Source organism: Natrix helvetica (assembly GCF_964273705.1).
Source record: "Natrix helvetica genome assembly, chromosome: 1".
NCBI lineage: Eukaryota > Metazoa > Chordata > Lepidosauria > Squamata > Natricidae > Natrix > Natrix helvetica.
The window spans coordinates 243,977,256-244,001,500 of NC_138548.1; the positions used below are offsets into that span (position 1 = coordinate 243,977,256).

A 24,245-nucleotide genomic window follows, 5' to 3' on the forward strand; every position below is an offset into this window, starting at 1 on the left:
TAAGGAGCTCTCCAAAATCATATATTGGAGTTTTAAAAAAGTTATTTCTGATGGAAATAGCTAAACGCTTCAGAAAGAATGCAAATAGTAATAGCAAAAATGTCAGTCTTGATACGTACTTTTCTGCAGTACCTATTCAAATTGTTATATTTTTTATAAATAGAGTATGCCTATTTTTTAAAAAATACTTTGATACATTATATTTAGAAACAGTTTTATCAGACAAAATAAATTCTTTGTAATCCTATGATTTCTCTCATCCCATCCTCCAGCAGCCTAACAAATTGTTGGACTTTAAGGATATTAATCCTGGATATTTGGTCACCTGAAGTGAAAGTGTGACTGCGGACAATTTTTCTTGTTCTCTCAAAGTTCCTTATCTTTACTAATTTAATATTTTAGTTTATTTTCATTTAATGAACCTAAAAGCCTGTAAGGCATCAACCTGAAATATAATCTGTACTTCCAATAGTGCTTTGGTATACCAGGTAGATTCTTAGAAAATAGTAGGTTGAGTGATTGCAATACAGTGTTTGCTTATCTTGTGATTTATAAATGTTTAAACATTTCATATGAGTCCACTATCTAGAACTGTGCAACACACTTCAAAGATGAAATTTCCAACCTCAAATACCCTATTCTGAATGTTTTTTTGATGAGGTTGGAAAAAGATATTTAGGGACAGAATGTTTTGACCTCAAAATGCTTCACATGTCTCTACTCCTGGCTCAGTGAATCCTTCATTAGGTAGGAAATCATATGATTGTGTTTCCAGCTTGAAACGGAAAATAAAATAATAAAAGGTAATAGAATCCAAGAAAGCAAGAAAAAGAAAAAGAAAAAAAGAATTACATGAGAAATAAATATGTAAGGAATTCCTGTCCTGGAAAATGACTCCTTACTCACTTTGTGGTGAGTATAAAGAGTTTCCTAATATCATCACTTCTTCTTAGCTAACAAATATAAATCTCTCCATCCCACAATCCATTTCTTGTAAGTAGGCAAATCGGATAACTGATATCTTAATCCAGTTACCAACAAAAGATCCGTACATAATTGTTGTTTTAGCATTGATTTATATAAAACCATCTCACCTCTTAACTATAAAAATCCCATTTAAAAGTTGAAATGGTTCCAACTTTTTAATATGTAAAAAAAAACCCATTTGACATGATAAAATGGGGAAAATTCTCCCTTTATAAAAGACAGCTCCAATACACAATATTCCAAATATCTTCAAGTACAATTCCATATCTTCACTTTATAAGCTCAACCACATTCCACAAGTATAAAGTAATTCCAGTATCCAAATACAAATAAAAATGAAAGTTAAGCATAGCAGAAAGAAAGAATTTCGCCTTTAAAGAAACTATCCAAACTTCCTTACTTTAGAGGAAAAATGTTAAATGTAAAACCGGTTTAAGTATGAAATAATCAAACAACAAATTTGTGAACACCTAGAGACAAAGTCATCACTAGAAACCAACATGGATTTGTCAGAAACAGATCATGCCAGACAAATCTTATTGCATTATTTGACAAAGTGACAAAATTAGTGGGCCCGCCAAATGCTATGGAAATAATTTATTTGGACTTCAGTAAGATATTGGATAAAATTGATCACAAACTGCAACCTGATAAGCTAGAAAAATGTGGGCTAAACAGCATCATCACCAGATGGATTTGTAACTGGCTGACCAACCGCAGTCAATATGTAATCCTTAATGGAACTGCATCTACATGGAGGGAATACGTGGTGGGGCACCCCAGTGCTCTGCCTTAGGCCCAATACTCTTCGATATTTTCAACAATGACTTAGACAAGGGGATAGAAAGGGGACTCATCACATTTTCAGATGACATCAAGCTGGCAGGAACAGCCAATACTCCAAAAGATAAGAACAAGATATATATATCTTGACAATCTTGAACATTGGACCTTGTCAGACTTGCCCCAGTCTGATCGCTGAGGGAAGAAAAACCTTTGACTCTATTTGGTTGAAGTGAAAGGTACTTTTACTAAGAGATGCTGGATGCAGTAAAGTCAGACAAAATATGAGTTTCCCGCGCAACAAGACAAAACTGTTTCCTTCAGTCCTGTCCCTCCCCCCATGACCTGTCTAAACCCACCCAATGTGATGCCGCCTGGAAGTTTTGGGACCATGGAGGCATTTGGGCTGTTAACTTTTCACCCTCAGGGCAAATTGCCTCGAAGGTACTTTGGCATGAACAGTGATTAGCTTTTCTTCAGCTGTCATCCTCTCCCGAATTCCCACACAAAAATACATACAGGTTTATTGCTGCTAATTTGTCCCGTTCCCCCCCCCCCCATGCTATTTCCCCCTGTCCTTTGATGGCAGGTTGCAAGGGTGGTGCCAAGCTGAAGATGGTGGACCTGACAGGCCCTTGTTGTGGCCCGCCAGCAGCCAGTGGAGCTGGTGGCAGACTCAGACAGTGAGGAGGTTGGGGAGGAACATGGGTAAGTCCTGGAATGTGGGGAAGGCTCTGACGAGCGCTCTGTGTCGGAGGCAGAAATGGGGCCAAGGCCATCCGGTAGTTATCAGCTGCCTTTGGAGTCAGATATCAGTGGGGCAGAAGAACAGTTGTATCAGTGGGGCAGAAGAAAAGTTGGAGCCTGTTCCCGATGTGCACAGAGCTGCCAGGAGAAGGGAACAGCTAAGGAACAAGGGCTGACTCGGGAGTAAAGGCACAGGTGGACGTGAATGGCCCCATCTCTGCCTCCGACATGGAACACTCATCAGAGCCTTCCCCAGACTCCAGGACTGACCCATGTTCCTCCCCAACCTCTTCACTGTCTGAGTCTGAAACCAGCTCCACTGGTGGGCCACAACAGCCCTATCTAACAGGATAAAACTCAGTGTAGAGAAAAGCAAGGTTTTACATTTAGGCAAAAAAACTCAAATGCACAAGTATAGAATAAGTGGTACCTGGCCCAACATTAGTAACTGCGAGAGGGAACTTGGAGTCCTAGTGGACAATCACTTTACTATGAACCAGCAGCATGCTGCAGCTGCCCAAAAAGCCAATGCAGTCCCAGGCAGCATTAATAGAGCAATAGAGTCAAGGTCAAATGAAGTGTTAGTGCCACTTTATACTGCTTTGGTAAGATCACACGCATGCAGGTTGCCGGAATTGGGTACGTTTGGCTTATTGAAAAGAATGACTAACTTCCTTAAATTAATTGACAATTGCTAAAAATAGTTAGCAACAGAAGTACACAAACCTAGTGTCCTCAAAAGGCTCCAATATGCAGCTGGAGCAAAATGATGAATTTCCCCATCCCCCTGTCCTCTCCCCTCCACCCGAGATAACTGTCTTGTGGTCTCTTCGTGAGAAAAAGGAACAGTTGTAAGGAGAAACAGCTTGGGCAGTTTCACATCAGAAGATCAAAGGGAACTGATCCGCTTCTGTTCCTTTGTAGAAGCTGCAAATAGCCAGCATCATTTGCCTGTCCTCAGATGGCTGGCTTCCCCCAAAAGCCCATTAGCTATCCTCCCCTGAATGCCCTCCTGGGCTGGAATAATTACAAGGAGAGAATTCCAGTTTACATTTATATTCGTCGGGGAGGAAGGGATTACAAAACACTTAAGTGGGCATACTATAAGGGAATACACATTGAAATCAATGTGCTGGCACCAGCAGATAGAAGTGTGTTAGGCAGACAGCCCAGTGTATTTCCCACTGTGGGCTTTCTTTCTTGTTAATCCCTCCCTCTCTAATCTCTCCAACTGTTAGAAATTTTCTGTTTAGTCCACCTGCAATTGATTTTTCTTAAATTTTGAATGCTTGAGAATTTTCTCTTCCTGTAATTTCTAGTGTCCCAGGTCATTTGTATAAAAATATAGTACTACTGTAATTGTTTACTCTAAGATGCTTAATCACTTGGCATTTAGACCAGTGATGGCAAACCTTTTAGATACCGAGTGCCCAAACTGTGCGTGCACATGCCCAAACTGAAAGGTGCACGCGCATGTGAACATGTGCGTGCGCAGCAGAGACCTGAAGGCCAGCTGGCTGGTGGGAGGCAGGGCATCCCAACACTGGCAGCGTGGCAAGAGATGAGATCTTCTTTTGTGAGCTTCTGTTTTATTGTTTGCAGGGAAACAGAAGCTCACAAAAGAAACGCCACGGAGATCTGACCTGGGGCGATAGCACGCATGCCAGCAGAGAGGGCTACCGCTGGCACATGTGCCATAGTTTCATCATCATGGATCTAGACCTTCCTGTGATTTATTTTTGTAAAGGAAGAGTGTTCTTTAGGAAATGCACAGTTTGGCTTACTTTTTAATTTCCCAGAGCTATATGTATTCTTAATTTAAAGACAGATAAAGATCTATAAATTAAGAGTAAGAATGCCACTTTTCTTCTAAGTGTAATATGGCCTATCTGAAATTAAAATAAAGATGAATTTGGATTGTATAACAATCTCTCACTTTAAATGTTATTGTTGTACTTAAAATAACCTAAAAGAAAATTGTTCTGTGTAATTTATCTTAAAAATGTCCACCTACTCTTCTCCAGATTCATAAAGTTCTTTATTCACTAAATAATGCATGTAATGTAAATGAATAATTCCTGCTGTCTGTTGCTTGGGTTATTTATCTTGTGAGAGTCTTTATTTTACCAGCACTGTTGTTGATAATGCTCTTGTATGCTAGTATTACCATTTCATTTATTTATTCAGAATTGTAGATAACACAAGATATAAAACTTGTGATGTTCTTTTCAGATGTCCCTGAGTTCACAGGCATTGACTGTGTTTGCATGCCAATCAGTTTGGAATCTTGCTAAGCGTCATGCATGGAGTCTATTTTTTCTCCTTGTTCTTTGGGCTTAGATGAGACAGTAACCTAACCACAAAAAGCAAAAGCTTGCAGCCAAATCCTGACGTTTTCTTTGCCATCTAAAGGAACAAATCCTGATGTGAAATCTTGGCTAGTGAGAGTTTTAAGCATGCAATGTATAGCTGGCCTGAAATCTATGCTTAAGAAAAAAAGACTTATGAGGAATCAAAGTAGATGCATTGTATTTAACCCTTGGAACAGTATATTTTACCTTTTCAGACAAAAAGATGGAAAGAGTGCTTTATTAGTATCCTGACAATTTCAATTTAGAATAGTTAATATTCTGAATTGCATTTCCTTTGAACATAAGTTTGAGAATCAGTCTGGAAATTAACTAAGATTCAATAATAATAATATCAGATAACAAAAAAGACCTTACACTGGCTAAGAGCGTGTGGGACACCCCCCCCCCCAAAGAATGAAATATTTTGGGAATGTTAAAAGAGGCAGAATATTATATTTCCCCAAAGGAGAAATGGAGAAATATGCTCTTAGAGGCAGAAAGGATCCCCAGTCTTCCTTAATATGCCTATTCACAAACAAAACACCTTCACCTCCAGGTGATGGGATTAAGGACAGAACATGACCTTAACCCCTTTCATTGAGAAAAGTGGAAACAATACCTAAGAATTGAGGCATTTGAACTATGGTGCTGGAGAAGGCTCCTGCGAGTCCCTTGGACTGCAAGGTGATCAAACCGTTCAGTCCTAGAGGAGATCAACCCTGACTGCTCTTTAGAAGGCCAGATCCTGAAGATGACAATCAAATACTTTGGCCACCAAATGAGAAGGAAGGACTCACTGGAGAAGAGCCTAATGCTGGGAAAGATTGAGGGCAAAAGAAGAAGGGGACGACAGAGAATGAGGTGGCTGGATGGAGTTACTGAAGCAGTCGACGTGAGATTAAATGGACTCCAGAGGATGGTAGAGGACAGGAAGGCCTGGAGGAACATTGTCCATGGGGTCGCGATGGGTCAGACACGACTTCACAACTAATAACAACAAAGATAGGCAGTCTAGCTAGAGGCAATAGATAACAGGATAAAATCAAATTCGCATGCCTGCAGGATTAGAATTAAGCAAGTGATAATTAGGACACATGAGCCTTTGCAAAACAAGTAAAATTAATCAAATAATAAAAAACCACAAAGCAAGCCTCCAGATTACAAAATGCTGTAAAAAAAACCTGTATAAAAGCCCATGTAAAACCAAATCAATTTGTCAGCTGCCCCAGATGCATGTTGGTTCTGCTCATCAATGAACAGAGTCTTCCTTTCCAATCAGCCTCCATGTTATTTCCAGCGTCTTTCTCCCAGCTTGGAACTGAATCAGATGGATTTTCCTTCCAACAAGCAGGAAAGTTGAAGAAGGAGACAAAGGGACTAATTCTGGATGTAGATGACCAAGCCTTAAGATTTAATGCATATAAAGCCACAATTCAGAAGATAGCAAGAGACAACAAATATTGCCTCTGCAAAGAACCTGGAGAAACAGTGGATCATACATAGCTAGCTACTGCAAGATTGCAGAGGTTGTTTAGAAACAAAGGCATTACAAAATAACAGCAATGCATTGGAATGTCTGCAAGAAATAGTGCTGGCCTGCAAGTAAGAACTGGTGGTCGACAAAATAGACAAATTAATAGAAAATGAAGAAGTGGTCTGTGATTTTAGAATTCAAATAGACAAGCACCTGCCTCAGAAAACCTCACTTAATAATTGTCAATAGGAAAGACAAAAAAATCTGGATAGTGGACATTGCAGTCCCTGGGGAGAGCAGAAGAGAAGAGAGAAAATCACAAAATACAAGAGCTGCAAAAAGAAGTAGAATGACTGTGGCAAAAGATAATACAAATAGTAATAAGTGCCTTGGGTGCAATCCCAAAACATCTGGAGCACCCTTGAATATCATCATCATTAACAAAATTGTCAGCCAAAGACAGTATTACGTACTGTGACAATACCACTAATATTAAAGAAAATATCCTAAATCCTTGGTAACAGTGGACAAAAACGCTAAATCCAGTCTAAACCTCTGTCTAACTATACACTCAAGCATAATAAATGAAACATGCTTGTCATCCCCAATTCTCAGTGGCTCTGAATGGCTCATGATATGGCTCATGAAAAATTACAATAAAATGAAGATATTGTATTATTAATGCATAGACATACAATAGAAATAATTTTAGGGAAGGGGAAAAAAGAAAGAGGACAGCCAGAAGCAAGAGGGATGGACATGATTACACTATTGACAAGTGTGCATTTGGAAGACTAGAAGGACCAAACTGGGGACAGACTGTCCTGGAGAAAATCTATCTATGTGGCAATTGAAATTCAGTACTGATTTGATGGCACATAATCCAGCAATCATTGCAAAGAAATAACCATTCTTTTTTAAGGGAAAAAACAAAGAAAATTTACAAATTTAAGATGATGGGTCATACATATACATATGTATGTATGAAATCTTATCTAAGATAAGAACCATTTTGAACTAGCTTAGTTGTTTATCTTAGCAAGGAGAACAAAATGATATAACTTGTTCATTTAAAGGTAGAATTTGCTAAAATACTGCCTTTTCATGATTCTGTGCCTACATAGCTATTGTCTTGTAGGAGAAATGTATGCAGCAGCTGTTAAGGAGGAGTTATGTAGAACTGAAGAGCAAAGTGGAGTGTGAGCAGCTGTTCAATCTTCTGTGTGTTCAGTGGAACCAGGCTGATTTTCTGTATTCTTGCCTTTATGTTGGGCATCATCATATGACATGCTAAATTGCATTGTGCTTTAGGGTGATGCCCTGATTCTTTAAAAAAATTAGGACATAGCTAAAGCAGAGTTAATCAACTCATCCCTTGCTTTAAGTGATGTTACTTTATAATGTGGAATGTAATTTGAGTATGGGCAGGGATTTTTTTTTATCCTCTGGCTGCTTTGCTTCCATTCTGTTTTTACCAAAGCTGTTGGGCAGGGTTTTTTTTTTTAAATCCATTCTTTTGGCAGAGGTCAAACCATTGCTTTCACCAAAAAGGGAGGTATTGGGGAAGGGGGAAAACAAGGCAAATAATGTTGGCCAGTTAGTTCAAGTATAAATGGAACTGCCATGTTTAAAAGAGCTTGCAGAAAAGGCAAAAAATATAGTCATCATTTGCTGTATTGCCAATAAGTATTTGTTGGTAGGTCATTTTTGATTGCAAAGAGTGGTCTACTGCATGTGTTGGAGGGGATGTAAATATGACTAGGTACTCTTGCTGTTCTTTATAAGCTGTTCTGGGATCCTTTCCATTGAAGGTTTAATTCAGTATTAGTGGATTAAATACTTTGGAAAAAAATACTTTGGAAAAAAAAGCCATTTTATGTATAATCATGTTATGTCTGCCTACGTTATGCTGCAAAGTATGAAATATTTTAAGGAATTTCAGAAGAAGAAAAACTTTTAAGATATTAACGTGGCAAAGAATACTGTAGGTTAAATGGTAAAATGATTTATTAGTTTGACCAAAGAAGTCTGTGTAAGTATTATGGAAACATCTTCCATTTTTAATTGGATAGAGGAGCCTTTGTATAGAATTTTTGTTTAGATGGTAGCAGTGACTCCATGTAGTTTCTGCCAGATGGAAACAAAGAATGGTCTCACTTTTCTTCACTTATCTCTTAGCAAGTACAGTTTAGGGGCAGCTAAAACAGGCTGTTGATTTACTCTTTGGTGTCTGATGGGTTCTGCCATGTCAACAGGCCAATTTTGAAGCTTCGTATCTTCTTCGGCAGCTTTTGTTTTGACATCTATAGTAGGGCTGCCATTTTGTTTCTTCCCTACTGCCTTTTTTCAAGTCTGGGGAAAAAACATTTTCTGAACTTGAGGACAGTTCTTGCTCATCTTTTCAAATGAGGCAGCTTTCTCTAGGCCCCAGGGGCCCTAAGGTCTGAGCTTCAGTGTTTTCTAATTTCCCAATTAACTTCAAATATATTAGCAGATTAATGTTAGGCTATGGTTCTCTTTGTATCAGGAATATCCTTGAGCCATAGTCTGCTGACTTTTCGATCAATGGTTAAAAATAATGTATCATGCTATGCAATTATTCTGCTCTCTCTCTCTCTGTGTGTGTATAAATATGTTCCAGATATTTCCAGTAAAAAGTTTAAAAAATAACTTAAACTATAAATCAGTCTTCCCCAGCCTAGTGTGTATACCAGATATATTGGACTACAGGATAATAATTTGGTAAACTTGATAAGTTTGATGAGAAATGTTCTCCATCCTGTGGAGGAGGCTATATTTTGATCTTGTTGATCATACAATAATACCAAACATTATCCATGTCTTTGAATAATTTTTTCATGTTGACCATCTGTTGTCAGATAATGCCTTGAGTTTGCAATTACTTAGCTGTGGGTGAAGAACATTACAGGCCTATGCTCTTAGATGTTTAAAGAAAACTGAGCATTAGGCCGCAATATACGGTGGTTAAAAAACTTTTGCTATATGAATTTGCTACCACCAAATCTGGAGAACGTTCCTGTTTGCTCAGGAAACAAAAGAATCCAAAGTACTACCTTTAATTATTGACACCATGTATGTTCCCATAATGGCAATAAAGTAGTCCACTAGATGGAGCAGAAGTATAATTGACAAATGGCTCAGTTGAGAGGAAATTGAGATTATATATCTTCTCTACTTTCCCTTGTGTAGTTAATCAGGGTGGTATAAAGTAGATAAGTTTAATATTTGCTATGAGCTTAGATGCTGCTAAGCTCTTCTTTAGAAAAACAACTAATGATGTACTGCTGAGCAAACTTATGATATGTTTTTATTGTTTTCTGCTTTCCCATGGTTAAAAACATACATAGCTGGCTAATGATACTTTGCTAATTTGTTAATTTGATTCTGTTGTAGTGCTGTTTTAGGTTTCTCATTTTTATACTTCTAATGTTAAACTAATATGGTGGAGGAATGATCAAATGTAACGCTAGGATTTTGTAGCAATGTGGTACTGGGCGATATGCGCAAAATCCTTGTTTTTCTGGATAATTTCTATTACATTGCATAAAAATTTCATGAACGCATTTTTTCTAAAATTTGGCTTTCTCGATTTGTGTCAAGAGCAATAAGCAGGCAAGAATATTTCTTTTTCCTGAAGATAGATCAAAATAGCTTTTGAATTGATAGCTTGGATTTGTAAAAACTAAGTTGAGGTCAACATCTTTTGTTTCTATTGTTGAAAATAGTAAACTGAATGAATTATTTTCTTTTTCAGTTAGTAGATTGGAGGAGAGGGAAGCGGAACTAAAGAAGGAATACAATGCTCTTCATTCAAGGCATACAGAGGTAGGTAACCAGATATTACTTTGAATACTGCCTATATATAATTAGTGAACTCTCGGACTTTTTCTTAAAGGTACTAAGAATATTAATCTGCATCAGCATTTTCTGCAAAATCTCATAGGGCTTTGATTCTTTGCTTTTGGAAAGGCATTACTGGGTCTTGAATATTGCTGACAGGGTAAGACACAGATGTATATTGACAACACGTGGTTTGAGTTCAGGCACATGGTTATTGACATGATTGAATATGGCAAGGGAGAACTCATTGGAAAGATTGGCAGATGATTGAGGAAAGTAGGTAGTTCCTTTACTGCCAACTGATCAGTCCAGATGAGAAATTTATTTTTAATTGCCTAAAAAAGTAATGAGAAGAGCAGTTTGTTGAACTTTCAGTTACGATGACCATTACAGATAGGGATCATCCTTATCATCTGGTATGCCATCTGACTCTGAAAAAACTCTGGATGATAGAAATGATGATCCCGTGAACTTTGGAAGCTCATCCCCTGTTTCACTAACAAGCTTCTCAGATGTTTGTATATTTTTGTAAAGCTTTGCCTGATTTATGCCACTTAAACCCATATTTTCTTGTGGTAAAAGTATTAGATATGCATGCTTTTTAAGGCAACATCATTGAATGTAATCTGGCTAATGCCCAACCAAAGTATAATCTGAATAAAAGGTTAGCAGCATTTTTTTCATTATGAAATCCTTGACTTATGACCATTTGTTTAGCGATTGTTTGAAATTATTACAGTATGAAAAAGGTGACTTACGACTGCTCCTTTCAGTGTCCCCACATGATCAAAATTTGGCTTATTGTCAATCAGCATGTAGTTATTGTAGTTGTATATGTGACTGCCATTTGTAGCCTTCCCAGGGAGTTTCCAACAAACAAATTCAATGTGGGAACCCTTAACAACTCTGCGATTCACTTAATGACTGCAGCAAAAAGATCATAAAATTAGGTTCAATTACTTCCTCTCTTAGAGATGGATGTTCCAATCCCAATTATGGTCTTAAGCCAAGGACTACACATACCCAGATTATATTTGTCAAGTAGTGAATAATGTCTTGATGCAAAAATTACTGTGAAGTATTACTGATGATAATTGTGGCCAGTGCAATTGGGTTTTTTCCCTTGGATGTTTATGTATATCATTGTCAAACTGTAGAATAATTGAGATGGACAAAAGAAAAGAAATATAAAGTATGCAAAGAACAATATTAAGTTAAAGATTGAAATAAAGCTATATAGGTATTTTACTTTATGTAATGATTTTGAGGGTGGGTGGGTTCTGATCACTTTTTGAATCTCACAGATAGTATGTGGGAATTTGTATTCCTGCTTTTCAAGCAATAGTTATCTCTCAAAGTGGGTCAGTTTAATACTTCTATACATCGCTGGCGATGAATGTTGCACATTGATAAAACTGAGATAGAGAACGTATTTAAAGGTTACAAGCTAAAAAAATGTAACTATGGGAAAGTAGTGGGAGAAATTTCACATATGATATCAGTCATGATTATCAAATGAAATATATATATGAATTAATAGGCCACAGTCACAGGAGTACAGACAATATAAACAGAGAAGAAATCTGTAAGGTGCGGTATTAAGCCTTTCTTGTGCATTTGATTCCTGTGTTCTGCCCTCATCAAATCTTGAATAATAGGAAATAATTTCATCTTTTTTTCTCTGCAGTTGTCTGCATTTATAGTCTACAGCAGGGGTAGACTAAATCAAAATTGATTTCATTGAGGGCTGCATCAGGGGTGTGTTTGACCTTGGGTAGCTGGGTGGGTGTGGCCAGGGCAGGCAGGTGGACGTTACTCATGTCGGGGATCACTGTGGTGGCCCGAGCGCTCCACCAGTGAAAGCAGAGCTCGGGAGTCTGAGCTCCGTTTTTGCTGACAGAGGGCTGCAAGAGGCCCTTGCAGCCAAAACAGAGGTAGTTTTCACTGGCAGAAGCATTGCAGCCCGGTCCTTTGCTGTTTCCAGGTCAGGTCAGATCTAAGCACCCCCAGGGGTGAATCCAGTCTGCGGGCCTTGACTTTGACACCTCTGATTTAGAGTATTGTTGGTTAACATATGACATACCTTGATATGTCTTTTGCTCATTTAATGGTATTCATGGTTCACTAACATTAAGTTATTTCTATTTTCCCTTAGAGACTTAGTGTGTTACTAATTAACTGTTATGTACCAATTAACTACTATATATGTGTGTTGTAAATTTCAATCAAGAGTTTATTGTTATTGTTTATTGTTCTCTGAATGGGTTTGGGTTCTGTTCAAATCACGATCCCACATTTACGAAAGAATTGTAGCTATGCCGAGCCCACCAGATATTCTTCAACTTAGTTTAGGAAGCATGTTATTTGCTGAGAAATAACAATTGCATTCAAAATGATTACTCAAACTTATCTGAAAGGAACTGATATTAGTAATCATGTTAGTTCTTATAAAAATGCCTAATTTTTCTGATAGGTGTAATAGCTCTGGCATAGAAAAGATCTGATTATGATGATAAAATGCCTCCCACTTTGTCTGGGAAGTAAGCATTTAATAAAGACCACCCTCAATATATGATTTAATAAATTTGAAAATAGTTTGACTTCTATGAGTGGAAATTTTCTGTAGAATATATGATATTTATTATATCATAATACTTGGGGATATATACAAAGAAGACATTAAAATTACATATGTTATACATTACTGCTGATTAATGTGTTTCTTGCACAAATACCCCAAATATCTGTTAACTTAATTAAATTCATTACATTGTTTGATAATACTGAAACAAGCTACTGATAGTCCTTGGCTTACGACTGCAATTGAGCCTAAAATTTCTGTTGCTAAGTGAAACATTTGAGCTTTGCCTCATTTTACGACATGCCTTGCCACAGTTATTAAGTGAATCACTCAATAGTTGTTTAGTTAGTGACACAGTTGTTGAGTGAATCTGGCATCCCCATTGATTTTGCTTGTCATAAGGTCAACATGACCCTTGGACACTGCAACCATCATAAATATGATTCAGTTGCCAAGTATCTGAATTTTGATCCCGAGATCACAAGGATGCTTCACTGTTGTATGAAAAACGGTCCTAAGTCACTTTTTAAAGTGCTGTTGTAACTTCAATCTGTCGCTAAATGAACTACCTGTACTTGATTGAAAGCATGTTTCTCTTCAAAGTATCAAATAGATTATGGACCACACAAAGAACATTGTAACATAGTTGTACAATGCTAAATATTTTAGTTAAAACTTGCCTATATTCATCAGCAGGTTGAACAACTTAACACAGATGTATCAAATAAAAAGGTTTTCAGCAGTGTGTCACTGTATGCTAGAAGAGTCAATTTGTGAAGATTAAAGATAGTGGTTCTTTTGGATTTATGCCATTATCTTTAGATATTCAGAAATTTTAATCCTAATACATAGGTTGCTTTATCTGAGGCAGCTGGATCTGCTTTTTTTCCGAGGGATAAAAAAACCCCCATATCTTAAAATACAGTACTGTATTTTCTTGTGGCTCATCTGTAGCTGAAGTATTTTTGGTGCCTGGTAAACAGAAGTATTCTCAAACATGATGGAGAACATTAAGTGCTGTAAAACATACTTAAGAAGAAACGGCAACAGATTTCAATGTAAGTTAATCAAAAGTACCTCTTAGAATCCTCAGAATCTTTCTGTTTAGTATGTACTGATTGATGAAGCCACCTTGAGTGCCAATTTGGTAATGGCAAGCATGAATAGAAAGCAAAGCAATGATTAAACCCGATCATTACCAAGAAATGTTAACAGGCAGCAATTAATGTCTCCCTTTGCCAAGAGAAAGTCTCAAATCTATCATATATGTACTTCTCTATGCCTATAAAGAGAGACAGTATGCTGTGATGGATAAAGGCAGCTGGCTAAAATAGAAATCTGGAGACCATGAATTCCAATTCTGCCCGTAGAAACAAAGCTAGCTGGGTGACTTTGGGTCAGTCAGTCTCACTCTAGGAAAAAGAGCATAACAGAATAACAGACCATGGCAAACTATTTCTGAAAACACTGCCAAGAAAAGCATAAAGGCAGTTCTCGGTCAGTCAGGTATATATCTCAGGATTAATAAACACATATTTTTAATAACTCAATTTTTAATCATAACATTTAATTTATGTTATGGTTATATAAGTAACAATGTAAAAATACCAATGATGCCTGATTTTCATTAAAAAAAAAGCAAATCATTATCCCGTTTCCCTGAAAATAAGACCTCCGCAGATAATATACCCAATCAGGATTTTTAGTGCATGCGCTAAAATAAGCCCTCCCCAAAAATATTGGAACACAGCAGCAGCCATGAGGTGACCACACTTGCTACCTCCCGCACCTCCAAAATAATAAGATCTCCCTGAAAATAAGGCCAAGCGCTTATTTCGGGGATCAAGATAAAGAAAGACCCTGTCTTATTTTTGGGGAAACATCATGGTATTATTTGGAGTATTTGTAAGTCATATAAAAGTCTTATAATCCAATTACAAAAATACACATCACAGATTAGAAATAATGCTAATTCTTTATGAATTCATTGCATACTGTAGCATTTTTTAATTATTTCACTTCCACATAATTAATGTGGCCTCTCATGTTATTTTGCTTAATTTGAAATGTTTATGAAGATCCTTTTGATATATGAAATGACCACAGTGCAGTATAAAATCATGATAGGCTTAGTTATAGATAGTCGAACTCAAAAAGAGATATTTGTACTAATTATAATTTGCATGTATCTGTAATTGGTTTATCTGTGAAGGGAGTTATTAATCACCTATGAAAATAGGTAAGGTAAGGTAAAATAGAATAGGTAAAATTCTATTTTAATGTTACAGTTGTTGGAATAATGTTTAATAAGCCATCCATCTTTATGAAATCATGTAAGAATGCATATGAGTCCTTTTCTGTGCATCATCTGATCCTACTTTGATGCTGAAGATGTGAGGAATATTTTTCCACACATTTTAGAAATGTGATATTTTATCTGATATTGAAAAGCCTTTGTTAGAAGCTTTGATTTAGATCTGGCTGTCTTAACTCTTGGTAAAACCCTTGGTAGATGTGTTTAATTTACTCAGATAAAAAAGTAGCTCAATTGATTGTTGGTATATTAAAGAGCTTAAGCATGCACTTTTTAATTCTAGACTCTATTTCCAATTAATTCTAATTCTACAGTAGGAATCTTAGAAAATGCATTTATTTGAAATTGATCTGGAAGCAGTTTATTGTGACACAAGTAGTAGAATCGGACGGATTCATGTCAATGACTAATATACTAAACTCATTATGAACGGATTCTGCAACTGTCTTATTCTTTCCCCTTATTTTTTTCCTGTAAGATACAATGCAATAAAGGCTTAGTCAGCTGTAGTCTACAGAATAATTGAACCAAGATCTTCACCTAGTCCAGACCAAGAGAGACCAACATCTTATTTTCAACAATGGAAAAACCACCAGGGTGTGAGAGCAATATCCTTCTGTCCCTCATTGTAGCATAAATGGCATGCTGACACAATATACTAAAATTCATAATCTGTCAGATACATTGCTCTGAGCAGGTGCACTTTAAAAATATACTATAAACTTAAAATAAGGGTGGGATATTAAATGTGCCAAATGAAAACCAGTGTCAACTTCTCTGGCTCAGTTCAGATGTAATCAGAAGCTACTTTGCTATCCCATTCCCCTTCTCATAATAAAGGGAATTGGAAGCATAGCTCCTCTTTTGTTTAGAAGTCAAGTTACTGGTTTAATGATGGTTTCTGAAAAAGTTGGATCTGAAACGTTTCTTTGTTGAGACTTGTTTTCAGTTCCCCAAATTTAGTTATTTGCAGGTAATTCTTCTGTAGTTAAAAGAAGATGCGAAAACTTCTTATTTCCTCACGGAATCTTCCACAACCCTTTCACATAATGAGGAATCATGGTTTCCCATTGCATCAGAACTGGGCACCAGTGTAACCTTCTCCAACCACCCATCCTTCCCCAAACAAATATGTGAAGTTTTCTCAGTTTCTCAAGGTATCTTTTCCACTTGATCACGGATGGGGCTTCTACTGGTTCTCTTGCTTTGCACTTGGGTGACAATGTATATTTGTCTCATGTTGCTGAAATGGTATAATTATATAAAAGTATGGAGGCGTTTTTGTTTGTTTGTTTTATTGGATTTATATTTTTTTAAAAAGGACTGCTTATATTAATGTAAATTAAGATAAAGTTGTATATTGGAAGGGTAAAATAACTTTGGAACAATTAATGTATTATCAACACAGTTTTTGATGCATGGGATGATTTATATAGTCTGAAGTCCATAAACATATCTCTGATAGTAGTTTCTTGATAGGGGGAATACTGGGGAACTGAAAGGAAATAATTAAAAAAATAGCTTAAATAGGTATGAAACAGTTTAAACTCTTTTATTCCCCCCCCCTTTTAACAACAGATGATTCATAATTACATGGAACACTTGGAAAGAGCAAAATTTCATCAGTTGACAGGAGGTGAACAGCCAGAGCCCATCATGCACAATAGAATTAGGTAAGCTTCATTGATTTTTGCCTGAGTAAAACCTATTCAGTTTTGTTTCAAAGTGTTTGTTTTTGGGTTTTTTTAATCTTGAATAATGAATAATCACAATTATATTTTTGCTGGAATATCAGAAAGACTGTAGAAGTTTTGCACAAGGAATGAACCTATTGTAATGGGAAAATTGCCTTGCTGACACTGTTTTAGGTTTAAAACTCATTTTGTGTAGCAGGATTTTTCTTTCCCTTCTCTCACGGAGATGAAGAACAACCAAAGGATATGCAATTAAGGGTGTGAAATAACTGAATCTCATTTCCATTTTTATACTATTGTGCACATTTTCATGAAAGGACATCTCCAACTAAAGCTTTGTCTACATTATGGAGACGCCTGAGCTTCCCGTCCAATCAAGTGGAGCCAAGCTGCAAAGGTTCAGCGTAATGGGTGGAGGAAACTGCCAACGAGCTTGCTTGTATCCTTAGGTTGCTGCATAGATGCTGAAGCAAAGAGAAGCCGCTCGGATTGCTTTTTTCTTTCTAAGTGGGGGAGGAGAGCGAGGTGATGTCATTTTGCTTTGGAGCTGCTGCAGAAGATAGTGGAAAGCGGCTGTCGATGGCATTGTTTCTGTGGCAGCAGCTCAATGACAGACTTTTACTACAAAGATACTCTCTTGTCCCCTGCGTAGCCTTGGTTCCTGCATTTCACCATGCCAGCGCAGCGCCATGAGTCCTGGATGCATGCTGCTATTTGTATTTGGCTTCGTTGGCGGGGCGGTGGTCATTAATTCAGCGATTTTAGTGTCTCTTTCCGTTTTGCTGCTTGTGCACTTTTCTATATCCACTGGTGTGCCAGCTCTGACGCAGAATTTACCAAGGATTCTCAGGTATTCTGACCCTGGAACCTTTGTTTTTTTTTAAAAAAAAAAATTCTTTGTTCTTAGCCTACCATGTTATTTCTCCTCTCTTGAGTAGGAGTGGAAAGCAGGAAATGGTGGGGTGGTGCTGATTTTAAGAGCCATTTTCAAATCACAATTTTTATATTTTGTAGAAAATGTACAATTTCCTATTGCGAAGACGGGATGGGATTTTTGATGTGCTTTGTTTGAGATGACAAAATCAGAGAAAACCTTGAGAAAATCCATAAGCTCTTTCAGGCAATTGGCAACTTCAAAAAGCTTTCTGTAATAGTCTTTCGTTTATTCAGTTTGTGTTTTGCTCCCAAGAATCTTGTATAAACTGCCTGGGATTGATTCTTCAACACAGATTATTCAAATGGCATAATTGCATTTTATTTCTCTAAATAGATTGTGGGCATGCATTTAGGTATACTATAATGTGAAAAATAGGATATAAATGTATACTTTTTAAACCTGTATCTAGTAATTTTTTTTTCATCCCAGACTACTGAGTTGCAGATTGTTTGTCTGGACTTATCGAACTACTTTTATAGCAACATTGTTTAATATTGCTGCTTGAAAACTTCCATTTCTTAAAAATCAAATATCTACATTGGTGGCATGCATAATTGCATGCATATTAAGGTATGGCTAGCAAATCAAAATCAAGCATTGCAGTCTGATATCCACAATTCAGTAAAACTTGTTTCTATCTGGAACCTTTTCCTAATGAAATTTTACCTATATAATGCATATTTGGTGGAATCCATTGATCCAATTCTTATCCATTTGAACTCTGCTGTTACATAAAAGTATAGCAAGCAGCATGTCTTTTACAGGAACATTAATGTAAGTGGATCAATGAATGTATTTTATTGAATTTCCTTGTCTCATAAGAACTTCTACAAACCTCCCAGGGGGGTATTAGGATTTTCATATTTCCCTGAAAGATCAAGGGAGAGAGGAGTCTTAACATAATTAGGAGATTCTGATAATCCAGTCTAAGGAGATTTAATTTAAAAGTAAAAGACCATAGAAAGTTTGAAGAATACAAAATGAAGACATTTAAATTTTATTGCAGAAGGATCTTTTTGCCTTGTGAAAAATGTTTACAAAAAGCTGTTTAATGTATATGCTTCTACACACACACACACACACACACACACACACACACCACACACAAAACAGCTTTTTGTAAACATTTTGGACAAAGCAAAAAGATCCATCTGTAATAAAATTTAAATGTCTTCATATCATAAATGTCTAACAGGTCTTAAATTGTAGGCGTGTATTTTGTAGAAGGCTGCAAATATTAGCATTCATGTTTTCAGTAGCTAAGAGTTACCTTTTATCTAGTTTTGCAAGCCAGTAAAGAATCTGACCAATTGTGAAGAATTAATTGTGAGTTTTCAGATGTATTCACACAGTGAATAAAGGACCTGAATGTTCTTTCATTCATACTATAGCTGAACATAGAAAGTAGAGGGGTAGAACTTCCCCTCACTTTTTTACAGTATAGCTAATATAAATGGAGTACAATGGTGGATTTAAGCACACATGTATAGAACTGGTAGCATCTTTCCATGGGTTATATTGTATTTGCACTTAATCCATTCCTACTTAACATTTGATTTTTAAAAATCATTTCCCCTCATTTTATTGTTGTAAGATGCCCAGAGTAGCCCCATGGCAAGATGGATTTCAAATAAATTTAACAAAATATTTAAAAATTGAAATTAAACAAAAAAGATTTGGTACCATTACAGTATGAGCATCTTCATATATTCTGTTAAAGACAGATTGCTTATTAGATCAGTCTCCCTAATAAAAAAGAGTGGTCGTGTCCTTTCCATTGACAAGACATATTTCAGGATCAAGTGGAAACTTTGAAACTAGAGGAGAATGATAAATTGAAGTCGTGGAATTCAAAATAATCCAAGTGGGAAGATTGAATTAGAGCTGTGTAAAGCATCCAAAGACACGCTGAACAAAGTATATTTTGTACAAGTGAAGTTCTCCTTGAAGAATTGAGGCTTAGGTTGTTCTTTGTGCCTTCTCTGCATTCAGCTCTTTTGTTTAGATGACAGACTGAGCAGAATGTACACGGAAAACCCGGGAAAGAGCTTAAAATTGCTAGGTTGGCCTTCAGAAGATGCAGCTGCCTCAGGGGTTTGAGGAGTGTTTTGTTCACACTAATAACGCTACATGAAGTGTGTTTTTCATTGTTCTAGCATTAAGCCTTGTAAAATGACAGATTAACAGATATAAATGCCCCACATTATGGCTTGTTACAATGTGTGAATATTGCTCAATAAAGATGATTTAAACTTGCCATGGCTTTGCTTAATGTGTATAGATAACTGAAATTTCTTTTCATACTCTTTCCACATGATACATAATAGCAGCATAATTTGCAGACTGGGAACCTTCCTATATTAAAACTGTATGGAAGACATGGATATGTAGTAGCCACCCTGTGTATGTTGTTGCTGATGGTGAACTACATATGTGTGTATATCTATTCAAATAGATTTTTGTAATAGTTATCTGATAAACAATTATAATTGGGTTATGGACTGTTTCTATGTGCAATCAAATGCAGTGAAGTTGCATTTTGATGAATTAGCGAGCCACTGCATATTAAGACTCTGCCACACTTTGGATTCCATTCAGATAGGTGTTTTGGAATGTGCAGTAGCATAGAAATAGCATCTCCTGCAACTTTTTAAAGCAACTATGAGTTTTCCTGGGATTGCACAACTGCCTTCTGAAGCGGTCACTTGGTACCACGAGAAGATGCAGTTATGTTAAAGAGTTGTAAACAAGGGACACATTTGTGCCCCTGAGTGCTCCCAAACAATTTTTAGAATTGAACAGGAGCTACTGTATAGCCATAGTACGTATGTGAATTGCTAACTTTTAACTGAATTATCTTGTTTTAATCAGGTCTAGATGGCACATACAAAAAAAGTCTGGATTCCATACATTTTCTTAGCATTACATTTAATATGGTTCTGATGCTTGTGTATCTATTTGCATTTGCATTATTTGTACATCACTTGTACAAATAATGTTAATACCAGTGTTAATATCACTTTATAATGCCTTGGTAAGGCCACACTTGGAATACGGCATTCAGTTTTGGGCACCACAATGTAGAAAAGATGTGGAGACTCTAAAAAGAGTGCAGAGAAGAGCAACGAAGATGATTAGGGGACTGGAGACTAAAACATATGAAGAACGGTTGCAGGAATTAGGTATGTTTAGCTTAAGAGAAAGAAGGACTAGGGGAGACATGATAGCATTGTTCCAATATCTCAGGGGTTGTCACAAAGAAGAGGGAGTCAAACTATTCTCCAAGGCACCTGAGTGCAGATCAAAAAGCAATGGGTGGAAACTAATCAAGGAGAGAAGCAACTTAGAACTGAGGAGAAACTTCCTGACAGTTAGAACAATTAATCAGTGGAACAGCTTGCCTCCAGAAGTTGTGAATGCCCCAACACTGGAAGTCTTTAAGAAGATGTTGGATAGCCATTTGTCTGAAACGGTATAGGGTTTCCTGCCTAGGCAGGGGGTTGGACTAGAAGACCTCCAAGGTCCCTTCCAACTCTGCTATTGTATTGTACATTCATAACGTATACAAAAATGGAAATAGCAAAGGCAATAATTTGAATTCTGTTCAGGGCACAAGTAGGAAATTCTTTCAGGTCATTCAGATTTTTATACGCTTGGCTAATAATTGAAGATCTTTTAAAATGACAAACATTCATTCTTACCTTAAGCAAAACATAGTTTTACTTGATTCCTGAGTTTCATGTAAGTAAAATTTGGGGTCATCTGGAAACATTTATTTTTCTCATCAAAAGCTTCTTATGATTGCTCACAGTGTTTAAAAAGGGCTAATATTAAAAACAAAACATTTTTTTTAAAAACGAAGACAATACATGTACTCCTTGAGTCCCAACCATTTGTTCAGTGACTGTTGAAGGTATGATGGTTCTGAACAAAGGGGTTTATGACCAATTCTCAGGGTTCCAGTCATTGCAGCATCCCACAATTGGGTGATCGCTGTTGCCAACCTTCTCTGCTGGGGGAAAAAATCAATGGAGAAGCCAGCAGGGAAGGTCACAAGTCACTCCCTAACATTTCTTTGCTTGCACACACGGCACCCCCCTCCCTTTCCTCTTGGTTGCTTGTACCCACCAGCTCCCTCTTTCCCAGCCTCCCTATGCTCTCACACAAGTTTGCGGCATCCCTACACTCCTTGCCTGGGACCCTTTCCATTTAATGACCTGCAGATCGTGGGGTTATGACTGATTGCATTCACTAAGCAATTTGGTCACCTGATGTTGCACTTTATGACCACATCAATTAGCAAAGACAGTTCCTTGTAACTAGAGGACTACCTGTAAAGTGGCATAAATCATGAGCAATGAATGAGATCAGAGTGAGCAGTAGCAAGCCACCAATGAGGGGAATGACTTCCCTCATGACTTTGCTCAGTGAACTCCAGTCAAACCCCTTGGGTGGGACATGCTTTAAAAGAGCAGCATCATAAAAAAGGACCTCCTTTTGTTTATTTATAGAAGTTCTAACTTATGTGAATACTGCTCATGTCGTTGCTATGAGTTACTCAAGAAATTCATACTGATGTATAATGACTGCCACCTTTGCTCACCTGCATGAGCACTGTCTTCAGCATACTTTGTTTCAGGAGAAGTTTAACATAGGTGCATGATAGAGACATGCTTACTACAGCTTTTGGATCTGTTTGAAATTGCCTATTTTGTTTACTAATGCTGAGAGCTGCTGCTGCTACTTCGTTGGAAATTGTTTTCAGATGGATGTATAGTGTGCTGGTGACTAGTCAGAAAAAAACAATGGCATGGCTTGTTTTTAGCTTATTTTTCACTTTGGTGGTAAGCAGAAATCAATGGCAGAAGAGAATTATAAACAAGCCTCCGGTGGACACTGTCAAACTAATCAGGGCACTGAGAGGAAGCCGGCCCATATGATCTGATGAACACTTGGCATATAACCTGTAGTGCAGATGTTTTCTGATTGTACTTATAGTTCCTCAGTTACTCCTTTTATTTAACTGCCTATACTGGTATTTTACTTTGTGTTGATTTGTGGAACCAGAGAGACTTATTCTGGTCATCTTCCATTGTTCGTGGCACAAACGATTCATTGCTGATATGTAACTATCTTTTCCTCCCACACTACGCCTGGCCAACTGTCAGCTCACCTTGCTTTCTTATTTTAGGACATATTCTAATAAACATGTTGGCTGTTTTGCATATGCAAGTGCTATTTCCTTAGAATAATCTGCTGCAGGGGAGCATTCCCCATATCTTTGGGGCAGAACCCCGTAGTATGATAGATGTGACCTACAGTCCTTGCAGTAATAGCAACGGGAGATGGCTGCCTGCAGCTATAGATGTCCTACACAGGAATGCTAGTGTAAAACGCTATAGAAACCTTAAGGTAGTTGAAGCAGTGTTTCTTGATCTTGTTCCACTTGGAGCCATCCTTTCTGTGGGAAACTTGGCTGGTGATACAGTGTGAATGAAAGCTTTTATAGAGTGCAGAGCAAGTCTGGTGAATTGATGTGTAGGACCAGCATACTAATCAATTGAATAGTCAAATGATTGTGCTGGTTTGACTGTGGTCAATATTTGTTAAACACTCTCTGAAATCATGAATGTCTTTGTGTGGCAGCCAAGGTTTTAAATTAATTATTATTCCATATGGAAACGAGGATCCTTTTATTATCTAGTCCCAAATGATACTTAATAAGTTGGCAGCTTCTCCAAAGGAAGTATTATATTCCATAAACTCTTAATTCCCCTTCAAAATGTTAATTTAAATAGGCAGGAATACCTTGATTTAAATCAGGTTCCTCACTACATTACTTTACCACCTGAGAAAATCTTGTAAACCATTTTAAGTTTACAGTTATAATATTATTTATTGTATTGTTGTAACTCACTTGGTCTAACTATTTGTATGGCTTCCTTTCGCAGAAAGTACCTTTACAATATTGCAGGGTAATTTCTTCTTCTAGCATTTAATGCGAGGTTAAGAGTCGGAATTTAGAAACTTTTGTATAGTATACATTTATTTTTCTCTTTATGTCAGTGAACACTGACATAAAGGGAAAAACATTGAAAATTCCTATTTCATTCAGCTTTGGCCTAGCTTTATTAAAGAACATCAAGATAAAATATAAATGCACATACATAATAGATCTGATAAATATTAAGCATTCTCCTTCAATTTTCATCAGGTGAAAATCAAGTATCCATATTTAAGGGATGAAATATGCCCATTGATTTTTGAAAGAATGTTGCACTGATCTTTCTTTTAGGCAGAAAAATATCCTTTATTGAATATTTTGGAAAAGTATTGGTTTAGAAGCAAAGTGAAATGAACTGCATACTTACATACAGTTTTTTCCATGATATATTTCCTTTATTCAATTTGGTGGGAAATTTGGTTTTTCTCGGAATTTTTAGTCTGTGTTTCTTTAGCAAAAGCTGTTGGAACCACAGTTATGGTACTTGATTAAGTTTTAAATTTAATCTTTTA

At 36.9% G+C, this 24,245-nt stretch overlaps 1 protein-coding gene across 5 annotated transcripts in view; it reads left to right on the top strand.

Moving 5' to 3' along the window:
• SPAG9 (sperm associated antigen 9) overlaps window positions 1-24,245 on the top strand; it is a 97,140-nt gene that overhangs the window by 5,603 nt on the left and 67,292 nt on the right. For 3 of the 5 annotated variants that reach the window (XM_081955485.1, XM_081955487.1, XM_081955486.1), the window contains exons 3-4: window positions 10,118-10,188; window positions 16,677-16,771. In XM_081955485.1, coding sequence (XP_081811611.1) covers window positions 10,118-10,188; window positions 16,677-16,771 — 166 coding nt within the window. Of the gene's footprint in view, window positions 1-10,117; window positions 10,189-16,676; window positions 16,772-17,198; window positions 17,643-24,245 lie in introns of those variants that run through there. The other 2 variants (XM_081955488.1, XM_081955489.1) reach the window with 2 other exon arrangements.